This window comes from Alosa pseudoharengus, unplaced genomic scaffold, assembly GCF_046254945.1.
Source record: "Alosa pseudoharengus isolate Yale_2024_CS ecotype anadromous, Long Island Sound unplaced genomic scaffold, YU_APseudo_1.1 YU_APseudo_1.1_scf_14, whole genome shotgun sequence".
NCBI classification, from domain to species: domain Eukaryota; kingdom Metazoa; phylum Chordata; class Actinopteri; order Clupeiformes; family Clupeidae; genus Alosa; species Alosa pseudoharengus.
In genome coordinates, this window is record NW_027468609.1 from 36,006,737 (window position 1) to 36,021,542 (window position 14,806).

The window sequence follows — 14,806 nt, forward strand, 5'->3', positions numbered from 1 at the left end:
ATTTGATGTGGTCATCCATACACATATGATATCATGACATTATGAAGTAGAAGAAAGAAGAGGAAATACCTGTGGTTGCAACAGTACTGATAGCGTGAGTTCTCCTTCCTTTCATAACACCATAGAGGTAGGCAATATAATCAGTGCTGGGCTCAAGCCCTGTGATGTCATGCGACATGGTATTGTGGGAAATGTTTAGTTCAACTGGCTCCTTTTGCCAGCTGGTATCAATGACCTCCAGGATGAAACCCTCAAATCCACTCTCAGTGCCATTCCAAGACACGGAGAAGCTTTTATGGGTTACATTAGACACATACAGATTGCCAACCACGGGGGCTTTCACTACAGAGAGAAACCATCATTGGATTTCAGGTCAGTTTCAGTATGGTTGTGCATCTTTAAGTCACTGAGGAACAGTATACACTTCTTCAAAGCAAAAAGCTCTCTGAAAATACAATGCATCTCCTTAAAGACAAAAAGCTTTCTAAAAATACACTATGCTACTCACCTTCCAAATTGTATGGAATGCACACATGCTCACAAAATGCTGTGTTGGGTGTACATAGTTTTGAAATGTTACAGTATTAGCATATGATATTGAGATATATCAAAACAAAGTAAATAAAAGTCTTTATGACTTGTATTATCATGATGTGCTACAGTATGTGCCATGGTTGATCATTGATCACTGATCAATCAGCATTGCGTTTTCCTTTATAACGCTGAAGTTGGGGCTGAGCTTTTGTTATAATGTGATCCATTAGGTCTATATTATATTTAGCAGAACCTCTGATGTGGCACCACATCAAAGACTTGGAATGCAAGCAAATAGAAGGCTGCTATAGAAGAAGATTGAATAAATTAACAAATCATCTAAAGCTGATATGGCCTATAAGTAAATATTGGCTGTGTTGGTTTTGAGACAAACATGAAATCTATAAAAAGGTACTATTATATCCAAAGAGCACATTCATAACAGAAATCAAAGCAACAGACAGAAAGAAATGAAGAAAAAGATGGACCTCAGTCGTATACTCCAGGAAGACAGAAGGCTGAAGGTCACTGAGGTGTCAAGACAGGTGAAACAACGAGATGACAAGATTTCTACGCCCATAAAAGAGAAGAGGTCCTCACCATGCTTCACTGAAGAGTCTTTAAATAAAAACTCACATGACCGTAAAGTTGCAGTCAGGTATACTTGTTCTTTTTATCTCAAGTTATCCATCTCTACATTTTAATAGCTGTCACTGAAATGGATACTGTGACAGAGATAAATTGTCTCTCAGACACTACTTGGTTCTTCAATCAGTGACAAAAATATATCAACTCAATCTGGCTGTACGAACCAATCAGAAATGTTTAAAAGAGACAGGCATCTCTGCCTGACAATTATGATTAAGTTAGAACGAAGGAAGGAAAAATAAGCAACTTCTCTTACAACTTCAAATGAAGACAAAAATGATGAAGGATGTCCATTAAACATTTTTGTCAGGACTTACATAATTATGTAAGAATGCAGCTCTTGTATGGGTTTGTGTTAGTACGACAGGGGACAAATGTGAAAAGAGTTCTCTGTTTTTTAAAAATCTAAGCCAAAGCATTTCAGGAATGTTAGATGCATGCACGCAGGAACAAATCAGTGCTTTAAGATGGAACAGTTTCATAACCATAGAAATACCAGGGGAGAAATAATATTTTCAGTGATCTGTGTGTTTGTACACTAAATCTCTTCCTTAGATATAATAAAAAAATATATAAATGCAACCACCAGGTATTTCCAGTAGAAATTGTATGACCATCACATGACTAAGGTGTTAATTTATGCTCTATATTCAGTTGGTTTTGCCTTGAATGCCAAGGTGATGACAAACCCTTTGATGAAGTCATACATTTCAACACACAGCAGAGGCACGACCTGGACAGGCATGTGGTCAGACTGTTAATGGACAAATGCCATGACACATGATGATGTATGAGCATGAGAGATGGAGGTAGGTGATAGTAATGATCGCGAACGCAGGGTGGACAGAGGATTTGTATGGAGTATTGATGAATTTTTTGTTTTTGCAATCACTGCAGCACATCATACACAAACTCACCACAATGCAGGTGATAAGGAAGATGGAGGCCATGCACGTGGGTAACGGGATGGAGTGGGGACGGATGATGGAGAGGGTGGGATGACTGAATTCAGCAGTGTGGAGAGCTGAGGCTCCCCCACACACAACCCACTCTTGTAAAGGCCCAACTGACACAGTGGCTGGAGGGTATGGGTGAGATGAGGTGTGCTGGGTTAGAAAATGGTTGGTTATCAGTCACTGCCAGCATTTCCATACAATAACAATGGCCGTGTTTCGGTTCACGCAGGTTACTGGCTTGCTCCGTGCATTGACTGTGGATGCTTTAGTGGAGGGGGGGAGGGGTGTGTGTGGATAGAAGTGAAAGAGGAAGTGAGGAGAGACGGGCTCCCCGCTTGACACCACAGATTCCCCCAAAACTGGAAAAGAACAGATGAAGGGTCAGAGAGAGAGAGAGAAAGAGAGGAGGGAAGAAAAGAGAAGAGAGAGTATGATGAATAAAGGAGACTGCCGCACTCCTCTGCTGCGGTCGATACCTGTGGTGGCGACAGTATAGACAGGCCCCAGGAGGTAGCCCTTGTGAAGGCCATAGAGAGCGATCATATAGGTGGAGCTGGGGCTCAGGCCGGACATGAACAGACTGAGGGCGTCGCCGGACAGCGTGAGGTTCTGCCGCTGGGGGCCGCCCTCCAGGTTGGCCACCTCTATGACAAAGCCCTCAAACTCGCCCACCTCGACGGTCCAGGACACGTTAAAGCTGTCCCAGGACACATCGGACACCGTCAGGTTGCCCACCTGCGGCTTCCGCTCCTCTGAATGACAAACACATCACAGCCGGGATCAGTCACAGTGTTGGGAGAGAGAGGATGGAGGTTTATGATGGTTAGGCAGACTCAAAACACACACACACACACATACACATATACAAATTAACATCCACTCAAGTATACACACACACACACACACACACACGGTTTTACACACAGACATGCACATGATGGTGGTTTTGATGGCAATGGTGATGATCGTGGAGATGATGAAGGCAGGAGAAAAAGACCACTCTGTGTCAGTCAGGAGTCAGAAAAAACTATGTTGACTTTTGATATTGCACCATTACAGAAATAGCGGGAGTCAGTGAAAGCTTAGTATGAAAAATGAAAGTGCTGGGAATAATATTTTGATGTGGGAATATCGAAGAAAGAGCATTCATATTTATGATACTCATAGGGGGTGGGTGCTAAATGTTTGAACACATAACACATAAGTGTTCTTTGAAGTTCAAGAAAAAGGGAAATTCTCCTCGGACAAAGTTAGTTGTTATTCTGCAAAGGGGATACACACATAATTTTTCGACCGTGCAAAGAAAAAAAAAACTTCAGAACTTCAAACAAAACTGAACAGCTGAAAGAACATGTTAAGGAAGAGGGGCCACATGGTGCCTGTCTCTAGTCGAGGAAATTGTTGTTTTTCCACAAAGTGAAGCTGATCAGGAGCCCTAAAAACCTGCAAGGGAACTTTGTCCCCATTTCAATATGGTAGATTTAATTTGTTATAGGAAAGGAGAAAAGCAGATAGACAGGGCAGTAGCATTAGGGCCAAGTAAAGGAAGATGGCAGATGACAACTAGCTTGTGTTTTAGAGGTATGAATCTGATGTCCATGTACCTTTTGTTGTGTTAGCAAGAACAGAGACTGGTTGTGTTTGTTCTCCCTCCACCATCCCATACACAGAAACCTCATATTGTATCCCAGGGAGTAAACCATCAATGTGGGCACTCCTGGTACTGCCGGGCAACACTGTAACCTGTTTTAGTGCCGTCGGTGTCGAGGGAGCCAGCTCGACTCGGAAGCTATCGAACGCAGCCTCTGGGGCTGACCACGTGAGTGCCAGGCTGGTTTGTGTCATGTTTGTGACACTGAGGTCACCTGGGAGGGCTAGACCAGAACCCTCTGGCCCAGCACCCGAGGCCCCCTCAGTTGGCACTGCCCTCTCAGTTGGCATAACCCCTGCAGTTGGCATGACCCCTGCAGTTGGCATAACCCCTGCAGTTGGCATGACCCCTGCACTTGGCACAGCGCCTGTCATTGGTGCCTCTGTTCTGGGAGGGGTCACGCTAACAGCTGTAGGTGTGACTTCTGTTTCTGGAGGCAACTGGCTTGTGGGAGCACTTTTTAATCTCAAAGCAACAACATCTGGAGAAGTAGACTTGGGTGCTAAACAAAAGTACATTCAGAGGTTTAAGAGCAGAAGACTGTTAAAAGCAACAACTACAAAGAGATAAGATGTGAAGGGGAAGATAAACCTGTGGAGAGAGGACTTGGTTAGGAGTGTTATTGATCGACTCACATGGCCAGACACAACACTACAGGCCTGCTAGACCAATATGTGTGTCTGAAGAAATACTGTGACATCCTCATAGGTGCGTTACTGTCATAGGTGTAGGTACTTGTCATTTGATTTCAACAAGCTTCAGTCTAATGCAGTTTACAGCACAAGAAAAAAGGGTTCTTTCTGGAGCACATGGCTCATGAAGGAACATGCAGGGCTCTTTCTTTCATGATGGTCACATGCAATGTTGTTCTAGCCTTCAAAAATGTCTGAAAAATCTTGGAAACATGGTTCAAATCCTTACGAACAGTTGCGTATGAGTCTATGATAGCCCTGACTATTATAGCGACTGATAATTATAGAATTGTACCCTCTCACTGTCTTAGGAATTCAACCATATCATGATTTAATAGCATGATATTTTTATGCTATCATGCTGTTTTTAATAGCATGATATTTTTATCATGCTACTGTTACATTCCAGACATTTAGGCCAGTTGAACGGAAAATGATATCTGACTCGTGATATATGAACTCGTCACTTCAGGGAACTCCTGTAGCCTTGACACATGCAGGGGTATTATTCGCACGCAGCCGCCAAGGCATTAATGGCTACATCCAAAGCCATTAATTATTGAAGGGTTTGCGTAGTCCGCCAGGGCAGAAGTACACAGCACACTTCAACCTGGATGGGGAAGCCATTCACTGCCAAGCACACTTCCTTCTCATGGGAGTAACATGCAAGGGGTCGTGGGGTTCCAAAATCCAACATGCAATCTGAGGTTGTTCCTCTGTGCAGGTATGGCACACAGTAGGAACAACATTAACACTGGAACAGTAACACCTTGTGGAACCTCTGTCATTTTAATGTAATTGTGGCATGGCACCAAAACCAGCGAAATACTTTAAACAGCAGTACATCTGTCATGGGAAATGGAGTTTACATTTCTTCTGCCATTGCATATTTTATTTATGCATGTCTGGTGAGCCAGAACGCAACCCGTCACTCACGATAAACAGACAAAAGAGCTTATGATTAGTAGCATGCCATGTTTACGATAGAATTACAGAATTGGCTCCTGAAGGTGTTAAGTGTTACCCAAAAATGGTGTCGACATGGAACAGTGAGGTGAGCTAAATGGCTTTGTTGGCACGGTTCGGCAGAGAGTAACTGCTTTGCTTCTGACAGCTTAGCAAGGGAGGAAATCCAAGCTCACAATGTTATCTTATTCTGCTGAATGTCAAAGTTCAGCCTCAGTAGAAAGCAATAATGCTTCTTCTGAGCAAATCCTTTTTGTTTGTTGGCAGCTGTTGGTTTAAACAAGTAAGTCTTGATTGCCTTCAAACTAGATATACCAAGAGTTGACTACAACAGGATATGTGTGGATGGCCAGTACAACAACAGAAAAGGCATACCTACTTATTAATAGTTATTAAAAGGATAAACCATTGTTTATCTGCATTTCTTTTTCCTTTCCTCTCTTTTTCACAGAAAGCAATACTCTCTGTTGTGCAGATAGAGATGAAAGCATGCGATGGAGAAGGGGAGTGATGTTTTTGAAAAACAACAATGTTCAAATGAGGCGTGTTTAGTGATCAGGACTGTCGGATGATTCAGTCATGCTAACCGCTCGACCATAATCAGTATGGGAGCAAGGTCATACGTATGCATGCACTGTCTGTAGGGGTTGGAAGGCTTGCTCTCACTTTTGTAATTTCATAGCTCCACACACGTCACAGTATTTCTCGGAACGCTTTCCAGTAAGTAAAAAGTCGTGCTTGTCTGGCATGCGGGCTTAAAACGGAATTTTATACCTGTTACTGCAACAGCTTCAAACGGCGAGGACCTTTGGCTATTGATTACTCCATAAAGCCTTACTTGATATTCCGTGGAGAAGTTTAGACCACGGATTCTAGTGCCTGCTGCATCTCCTGCGAGATAGATCTCCCGGCTGTCCCACAATCCAGATACATCTGCCAGCTCTACTGTGTAGCTATCGTACAGAATGTCTGCCTTCGATTCCCAAGACAGATCGAATCCGTCAGACGTGACGTCCGAGACTGTCAAGGTGCCTGTCTCATCCTCGGGCCCCTGCCCAGAGACCTGGATCAGTTCAGGAGTGTCTATTGGCAGAAAACTAATGATATTGTCGTCGGCGCTTGTCGGAGCTGAGAGCTCGGGAACTGATTCGGCTAGATAGAAAGTGAACGACGCTACAGGAAAGAGACAGAGAGATACACATAGATATACACATGAACACGAGGGAGGGAAGACTTAGTGAATACTTGCTCTAAACCAGGCCATTACAGTATAAGATGTGTATGCAAGTGTGTATGTATGTGTGTCCATGTTTGTTTACAAAAAAAATGAGTCAGTGTAGCATTCCATATGTTAAATCCCAATGACTGGTAGCAACTGATAGTGAACTGAATGGACATTTTTCAATGAAATGTTTCCCAATCCATTGATGTAAACCCTGTAGAGTCAAAATATCATTTTAAAGGAACATGTCCACAGATATAGGTAACATAGTTATACAACTAATACATACAGTTGGTATCACAGGAATGTCTAAAGGTGAATGAACAAATAGGCTCACCTGTGGAAGCAGATGTACTGACGGGCTCGCTCCTCTTCCGCCCACGCTCCGCCACCAGGGTGACGGTGTACCGCATGCCTGGGGTGAGACCGGTGAGGGTGTGGGTGGTGGCATCACCCGGCACCTCCACCTCACCTCGTCTGCCGTCCGCAGACTCCACAGCCAGCCTATAATTGCCGATCTTGGCCCTCGGCCTCTTCCACGCTACAGTCATGGTCGTCTCGGTGGCCTCTGTCACCTCCAGGTCCCTCGGTGGGTCCAGGTCTGCGGTGGAGGTGGAATTGAGAAAGAGCGAAAGGAGGAAAAAAAACACACAAGACACCATATGGCAGGACTAAGTACATTAGCGGAGATTTGAGAGATTTGAGAAATTGCGGGCGACAAGTTGTCACAGAGAGTTGGGCTTGAGGTTATTTGTGGATGACAGGTACGGGGTTTGAAGAGCAGCACCGGTGTTAACATGCATACTGTAGCCGTGTTGCACTCGCTCTGTTCCAACACCGCCGCGGCGGCACTATGTGTCAGGCTGTCAGGACACCAAATAGGGCCGCGTGGGGCCTCCTTTGCCCCCACGCTGAAGGCCAGCACCTGGGGACAGGCCCCTGCGCTGCGCTGCGTGCTAAAGGCGGGGAGCTCCTACCGGTCATGGCGGTGACTGTCGCTGGCAGGCTCTCCCTCTCATTCTTCACAGCATTCACGCCGATGCCATACTCAGTCCCTGGCTTCAGGCCTGGTGCATGGCAGAAGAAAGGAAGTGCTTTCTTGTGAAACACTTAACAGTATTTAATCTAATAGTCTAGACATTAATTTTCTTTCACTTAGATTTGAAGTAAATTTACATTTTGCCTCAAAAATATGAATTATTTTAACACATATGAATACCTGTATGTACGTATGCACACATATTTGCACAATATATACTGTATATTCAGCTCTGGAAAAAATTGCACATTACACATTTTTTCTGATGTCATCCTACGGTTGACCTACAGTCATATTCAAATTTGCATTGGTCTCTTCATTTTGAATATGACTTTTTAAAGAGAAACCCCAACAGACCATAATTATCCTGTCCGTCATCCCTTACCTGTGATAGTGACCACCGTCTTATCTCCTGACCCTTCAGGGAAAAGGTCCTCTCCATGAGCTGTTCCAGACACGGGGCTGTATTTGACCCGGTAGTTGTTCACATCAGCCTGGCTGTTTGTCCACTCCAAGGTCACAGTGCTGTCTGTCTGACCCACAACCTGCAGATCTATGGGGGCATCTAGGTCTACAGTACAGCAACAGACAAGGCACAGCAAGTTTATTTGTATAGCACATTTCATACACAGAGCCAATTCAATCCGCTTTACATTCACAGAGCCAATTCAATCCGCTTTACATTAACACAAGCAAAAAGAACAGATAATAAAAACAAAGAAAAGATAAAAATATAATGAGAAGAAGACAACGTACATAAAATAGGATGATTAAAGATAAGATAAGACTACATTCAGCACACAGTGTTTGGACATGACTCATCCATTTCTTTCTAGGAGAGCCCTGGAAGGAGTACCATCATTTCCCAACTAATAGGTGCAGTTTATACATTGATTTTGCTAAATTTCTTCAGCTATGAGGTTAATACACGGGGGCAGTTAATATGGTATTAATATGGTTTAGTTTTTTTAACCTGTATAAAACACTGTCCTGCGGTTAATACACAGGAAATGACTGTAATGCAAGAGTAGTCCTGACTGCTTATAACACACAAAAACAACACAAAAAATATGCACCACTCACATTAGTGAATATCATCCCCTACCTGTGGTGAAGGTTTCAGAGGCAGGGACGCTGCTCATCTCGCCTCTCTTGGACACCAAGGTCACCTCGTACTCCGTGTCTGGACCCAGCCCTTCGGCCGTGTGCTGTGTCTCTGTGGGGGCCAGGTCCACGGACTTCCTGTCTGAGGGGTTGGAGGAGGGGCCGAAGGACAGGGTGATGGTGTCGATTTGGGCCACTGGCAAAGACCAGGAGATGACAGCGCTGTTGTCTGCCACATCACGGACCTCCAGCTGGCGTGGTGTGTCAAGTTCTTGTTTTATGAAATACCGGACAAAATAGAAGTCATACTGTAAGTGAGACAGCGAAAAGGACAACAATATGGCATGGCAATTGTCCTGACTCTTGGCCTAATTCTGGTGCATGTGAATGTTGGCGAATGAGTAAAGAGTGATACGTTCACTACTAGTAATCTATTTCAACAGGTTATCAATGCTAGAATGCTTCTCTGTGCAGCAACCATTGGGTTTCACAAAGGGGGCATTCAGAAACCATGCACAGCATCACTCAACATAACCAAAGTCCACCTCTCTTTTTCTCTCTCTCTCTCTCTCTCTCTCACACACACACTTTCTTGTTCTCTCTCTCTCTCTCTCTCGACTCATTTCCAGGAGCAGACCAAGAAGTTAAGCAGTGAAGTAATGCTTTCAGCACAGAAATGGAAAGAGAATGGATTCTCTGCAATGTGTGCACCCAAACTCACCCACACATACCCCCTCTCTCTCACACACACACACACACACACACACACACACACACACACACACACACACACACACACACGTACGCACTGCTGTTTACATTGGCAGGTAAGTCACTCTCTATAAATAAACGATGTCAAGCTATTTGACAAGTGGGATGATGGAGAGGCCATAAAACTGAAGGCAAACCGCGTCAGAAAACCCCCTGGTTGTCACACTTGATCAAATAAAACACTTGTTATGGCCCACAGAGCTTCCCTAGAAAATACTTCCTAAATACTCCACTTTTGCGTCCTTCCGCTCCACGGCTATAAATTTGGGAATCGAGCACGGAGGAGAGTCCCTGCTTTTTCCATTGAAAAATCCTCTCTGAGTGACATTTTATTTGGCCAAGGCAGGCCTCCCTTTCCTACCCACAGGCTCTGCGATCCGTCCAATAACAAATCACTTCGTCCCACTCCATATCATCTTGGTGTATAAGCTTTATGCTAAAAATTCTGATAACACCTTACATAACTGGGTAGTTTTGCCATTGAGAAATGGATGTCCGCAGACCACAGGCAGACTTTTATATGGACTCATTATACTGTATTGTGATAAATATGCCTCACAAAAGCGTAGTCATTTGAGAGGATTAATAGTAGAATAATGCACATTTTCTCATTAAGGCCAGTCGGAGGAGTTGAATTCAAAGCGTTTGGATCAATGCTTCACAATGAGTGTTTTGACTGAATCATTTTAAAGAGTCTCAGGGGCAAATAAGCAAGAAAAAGCGTATTTTCTCTTTAAATGCGACTTACTTGTCACAAGAGTCTGGGTCGTCAGAGGTCCTCTGGAGTTGTTTTTGACGACCCCGAGCGACACCTCGTACTCCTGACCAGGTCCGAGTCCAATCTGCTCGAAGCTGGTCTGCCCCCGGTTCAGCGCATTCAAGATTTTCCCATTCTCCTCTTTCTGAAGTCGCAGAGAGAGAGAAAGATTAGGAAAGAGCATGCATAATTCACACACAGGGCCCCAAGCTAATTGCTTTTATATGAATCAATATTAAAACACAACGCAAAAACCCCCTTTGCAATTTACATGTCACAGGGGTTTGTAGTCTCAACTTAACAACCCGCTTTGTTTGAAGATGTGAATTAAGTGTGAAATAATCTCGCTACAATCCTTTAGAGTCAACAGTGAATGGAATTCCATGGCACCCTCACAACAGCTGCTACTTAGGGATTTCACACTGTTTAAAATCAGCATTCCTTCCACACAATGCGTTTAAACTAAATTATTCTCGAAACTGCCTCATGAAATTAATGGCTGACAATGGTTTCCATTAATGGGGGAGGGCATTAAGGTTTATTACATTGTAATAAAACATAATAACGGTTTGTTTCGGCTTTTTTGTGCTTGCTCCAAATGTGCTGGAACGTGCGTGGGGGGAACCCTCCAACATACACAATCTTGGGTGCCCTGTGACCACAGGGGACGCAAGTGTTAGGCCACTATGAGGTTTTTACAGAGCACTTAGAGGAAGCAAGGGAGATATATGTGGCTTGAACCCCTGAGGAGAACCAGCAGCCTCCCATAATAAACCTCAGTGACCTAAGACAGGCTGCTAAGTCACTACTGGACTGTTTTCCCTGCATTTGGCATCACAAATCACATTCCCACTAAAGCCCCATGGCAATAAACGTACAGCCATCCACCAATATTCTGTATCAAGAGCTGAGAGAAAGAGAGAGTAAGATGGTAGTGGTTTATGGAATACAATTAGGACAGATATTGGAATCATCTGTCTTGTGACAAGGTAACAATTACACAGAATACTCTAGATGTCAGAGAAAATAGCATGGCAAGATATAATATGTGATGGCCTTGCAAAAATGCTAATATTATTCTCCGGACTGCTATTACTCTCCTCAGTATTACTCTCAACTTGTCAATTATACCAATAGATTTGTTAAAAGATACTGTACATGCCTGTTTATCTAGATTTATTCAACAAACAACCAGGTCTGTGTGTGTGTGTGTGTGTGTGTGTGTGTGTGTGTGTGTGTGTGTGTGTGTGTGTGTGTGTGTGCAGTCACTTTAAATTGAGGTCTATAAAGTTTGAACAGTCCAGAGTTGTTAAAAACAAACAGAATGCATCAACCTCGGCCTGACATAACTCACAGTGTTCCTAAAGGAGAGCTCCCAGCCGTCGTGCGGAATGTCCAGCTGGTCCCACAACACCTCCACGGATGTGTCTCTGATGGACTTAAATTTGAGGCCATCTGGCTGCGGCAGATCTGCACAGACAGGAGTGTTCCGGAAATGTTTATTCTTTATGCCAACAAACAGATTGAGACGTGATGAAAATGTGTCAATTTTTCTCTCCTTTCCTCCTTGAGTGACAGATAATAGATGAATAATAAAGGGGGCGAGACACCAAGCAGCTGATTCTGCCGAGGAAAGATTTTCCTGACATGTGAACCTTTCACAGCACATGCTCCACTGGTCTGGACAGTCGTCAGTGTGTTTCAGATTAGTCATACTTCCTGAATATGAATTCCCCTCCTGCCATCCTATGGTCTCCAACTGTGAGAGAGTGACTAAGCCCTCTGACAGGTGTCAGTGGAGACATCACTTATGCACTGACAATGGCTATTTCACAGAATGGCTTAAAGCAGCAGTATAAATGTAAAACACCCAAAAAAAATAAGGAATGCAGAAACCTTAAAAACAATAACAATATAGCTGGCACTGATCAAAGCTTGCTGGCATGCCTTATAGGTCTCAAACCACGCAATAACAAGGACAACAACAAACATGCGCCTTTGTGTTAAGTGGTGTTGAAATGAGGACCTACGGGTAGCTACGCGAGCGCTGACTGGTACGCTCTTCTGGTTGCTTAGGACGGCGTAGACTTTAATCATGTACTCAATGCCAGGCTCGAGGTCATCGATGGTGGCTGCGGTGCGGTCGCCGGGCACTGTGCGCTCCAGCTGCAGACCGCCGGGTGCCGTGGGGACGTAGGTGACCAGGTACTCCGTCACCAGCATCTCATTGAACCAGGTGAGGTTGACCGACTCGGTGTTCACGTCAATCACTGTCAGGTCCTTCGGAGGTGACACTGCGAGTAAAAAGAAGAGCAAGTGCTACATTAAAGGGACACTTCACTAGCCATTTCAAATCCTTTCCCCCCACCAGCCACCAAAATATGTGAAATCAAAGGCGGCGTTGCTATGGCAACATGCCACCAAAGTCTCCAAGGCAATTTGCTGATGACCCAGTGGCATGGCTTAAAGGTGAGACAGGTTTTATCTGAGGAAACTTTACAAAATGATCTCAAATAGATTACATTATGCAACATCAGATATTATTTTCAAAATAATCCAATTTGTCTGTGATAAAACAGCTTCTTTATGACCCATCAGGGGAACTGCCGGACAAAGCTGCAAGAGATTAACGCTGAATGGATGAAACAGATTTGGTTCTAATTAGTCAACCTCTTATTGAGGATCAAAATGCTTCAGGCACTTCAATGGTTTCTGGGTCCTTAAATTGAACATTTTGTCGAGTCTTTTATTGTTTTAGCGGGTTTCCTTTCCCCTGAGCCACTAATGAACTATAAGGCAGAGGGAACGACTCTACCAGACACACATATGGTATTGATCAGCCCCGAGGAGTCTGGGTAATTTATATACACACAAACGCTTTGAATTGGTCTTTGGTTTTCTGCATATTGCATGCATTTTCCACAGTTTGAGAAAATAAGGCCAAATGAAACAAAATGTGAAAAAGGAACTGGTGAGAGGTTATAAAGGAGGGTTCAGAGGAGGTCAGTCACCCACGCTATCCTTCTCCACATTCCCACGAGACAACACAGAACTCACCCACTGAGCAATCCTCTCCAATGTAGCCCTCGTCGCAGACACACTGTCCATCGATGCAGCGGCCAAGCCCGTGGCAGTTATTCAGGCAGCTCCGCTGGCCACAGTCGTCACCCTCGAAGCCCGTCTCGCACTGGCACGCGCCATTGACACAGCGCCCCCTGTCGTTGCAGTTGGCAGGGCACGTGAGCTGGGAGCAGTCGTCGCCAGCGAAGCCCTCCTGGCAGACGCAGCTCCCGTCGTCACAGTAGCCGCGGCCCAGGCAGTCGTTGGGGCAGGCTTTCAGGCTGCAGTCCTCGCCGGTGAAGCCCTCGTCGCAGACGCACTGGCCGGAGACGCAGCGGCCACGGTTCTGGCAGTTGTTGGGGCAGCTGAGCTCGCTGCAGTCCTCGCCGGTGAAGCCGGCGTGGCACACGCACTTGCCGTCCACGCAGTCCCCGCGTCCGTAGCAGTCGGACGGACACGTCTTGACGTTGCAGTCCTCTCCGGCGAAGCCCTCGTCACACACACACTGCCCGTTGACGCAGCGGCCCCGGTTGCGGCAGTCGTTGGGGCAGGACAGCTCGGAGCAGTCCTCGCCCTGGAAGCCGGCGTCGCACAGGCACCGTCCGTTGATGCACTGACCGCGGCTGTTGCAGTTGTTGAGGCAGGCCAGTTGGCTGCAGTCCTCGCCCTGGTAGCCCGTCTCGCAGATACACACGCCGTTGAAGCACTGGCCTCGCCCATTGCAGTCATTCAGGCAGGTGAGCGACGAGCAGTCCTCCCCCGTGTAGCCGGCGCTGCACACGCACTGACCGTCCACGCAGAAGCCGCGGCCCATGCAGTCGTTGGGGCAGGTGCGCTGGCCGCAGTCCTCGCCCTGGTAGCCCTCGTCACACTCGCACGTGCCATTGTTGCAGCGGCCACGGTCGTAGCAATCGTTGGGGCAGATGAGCTCCGAGCAGTCGAAGCCCGTCCACGGCTCCTCGCAGACGCAGTCGCCGTCCACGCACTTACCGCGGCCGAGGCAGTTGTTCAGGCAGTCCGACTCGGAACAGTCCTTGCCGAAGTAACCGTCGACACAGACGCAGGCGCCGCGGACGCACTCGCCGTACTTGCCACAGTCCACAAGGCAGACCTCCAGGCTGCAGTTGTGTCCAGCGTAGCCCTCGAAACACTGGCACTTTCCGTCCACACAGCGGCCCTGGTCAGAGCATTCATCGGGACACTCAGACTCGGAGCAGTTGGGTCCCTTCCAGCCAGGATCACAGATACAACCACAGATATCATTGCTGAAGTTGCCATGGCCACTGCAATAAGGCGTTGTACCCACATTGCCTGAGAAAGAACATTGGGGGGTAAGAATTACACAAGATTTGAAAACCTGAATTTGACTAAAAGAGACTTACAGTATATGACTTATATCTAACCTG

The 14,806-nt window shown here is 45.8% G+C and overlaps 1 protein-coding gene across 1 annotated transcript in view; it reads right to left on the reverse strand.

Moving 5' to 3' along the window:
• Positions 1-14,806, reverse strand: part of tnca (tenascin Ca) — a 39,310-nt gene that overhangs the window by 12,257 nt on the left and 12,247 nt on the right. Inside the window, exons 3-14 of the mRNA XM_076284851.1 lie at positions 13,398-14,711; positions 12,371-12,634; positions 11,695-11,810; positions 10,332-10,485; positions 8,814-9,083; positions 8,094-8,279; positions 7,647-7,736; positions 7,007-7,270; positions 6,222-6,620; positions 3,743-4,291; positions 2,615-2,890; positions 70-342 (exon numbers count right to left, since the gene is read on the reverse strand). Coding sequence (XP_076140966.1) covers positions 70-342; positions 2,615-2,890; positions 3,743-4,291; positions 6,222-6,620; positions 7,007-7,270; positions 7,647-7,736; positions 8,094-8,279; positions 8,814-9,083; positions 10,332-10,485; positions 11,695-11,810; positions 12,371-12,634; positions 13,398-14,711 — 4,155 coding nt within the window. The remainder of the gene's footprint in view (positions 1-69; positions 343-2,614; positions 2,891-3,742; positions 4,292-6,221; positions 6,621-7,006; positions 7,271-7,646; positions 7,737-8,093; positions 8,280-8,813; positions 9,084-10,331; positions 10,486-11,694; positions 11,811-12,370; positions 12,635-13,397; positions 14,712-14,806) is intronic.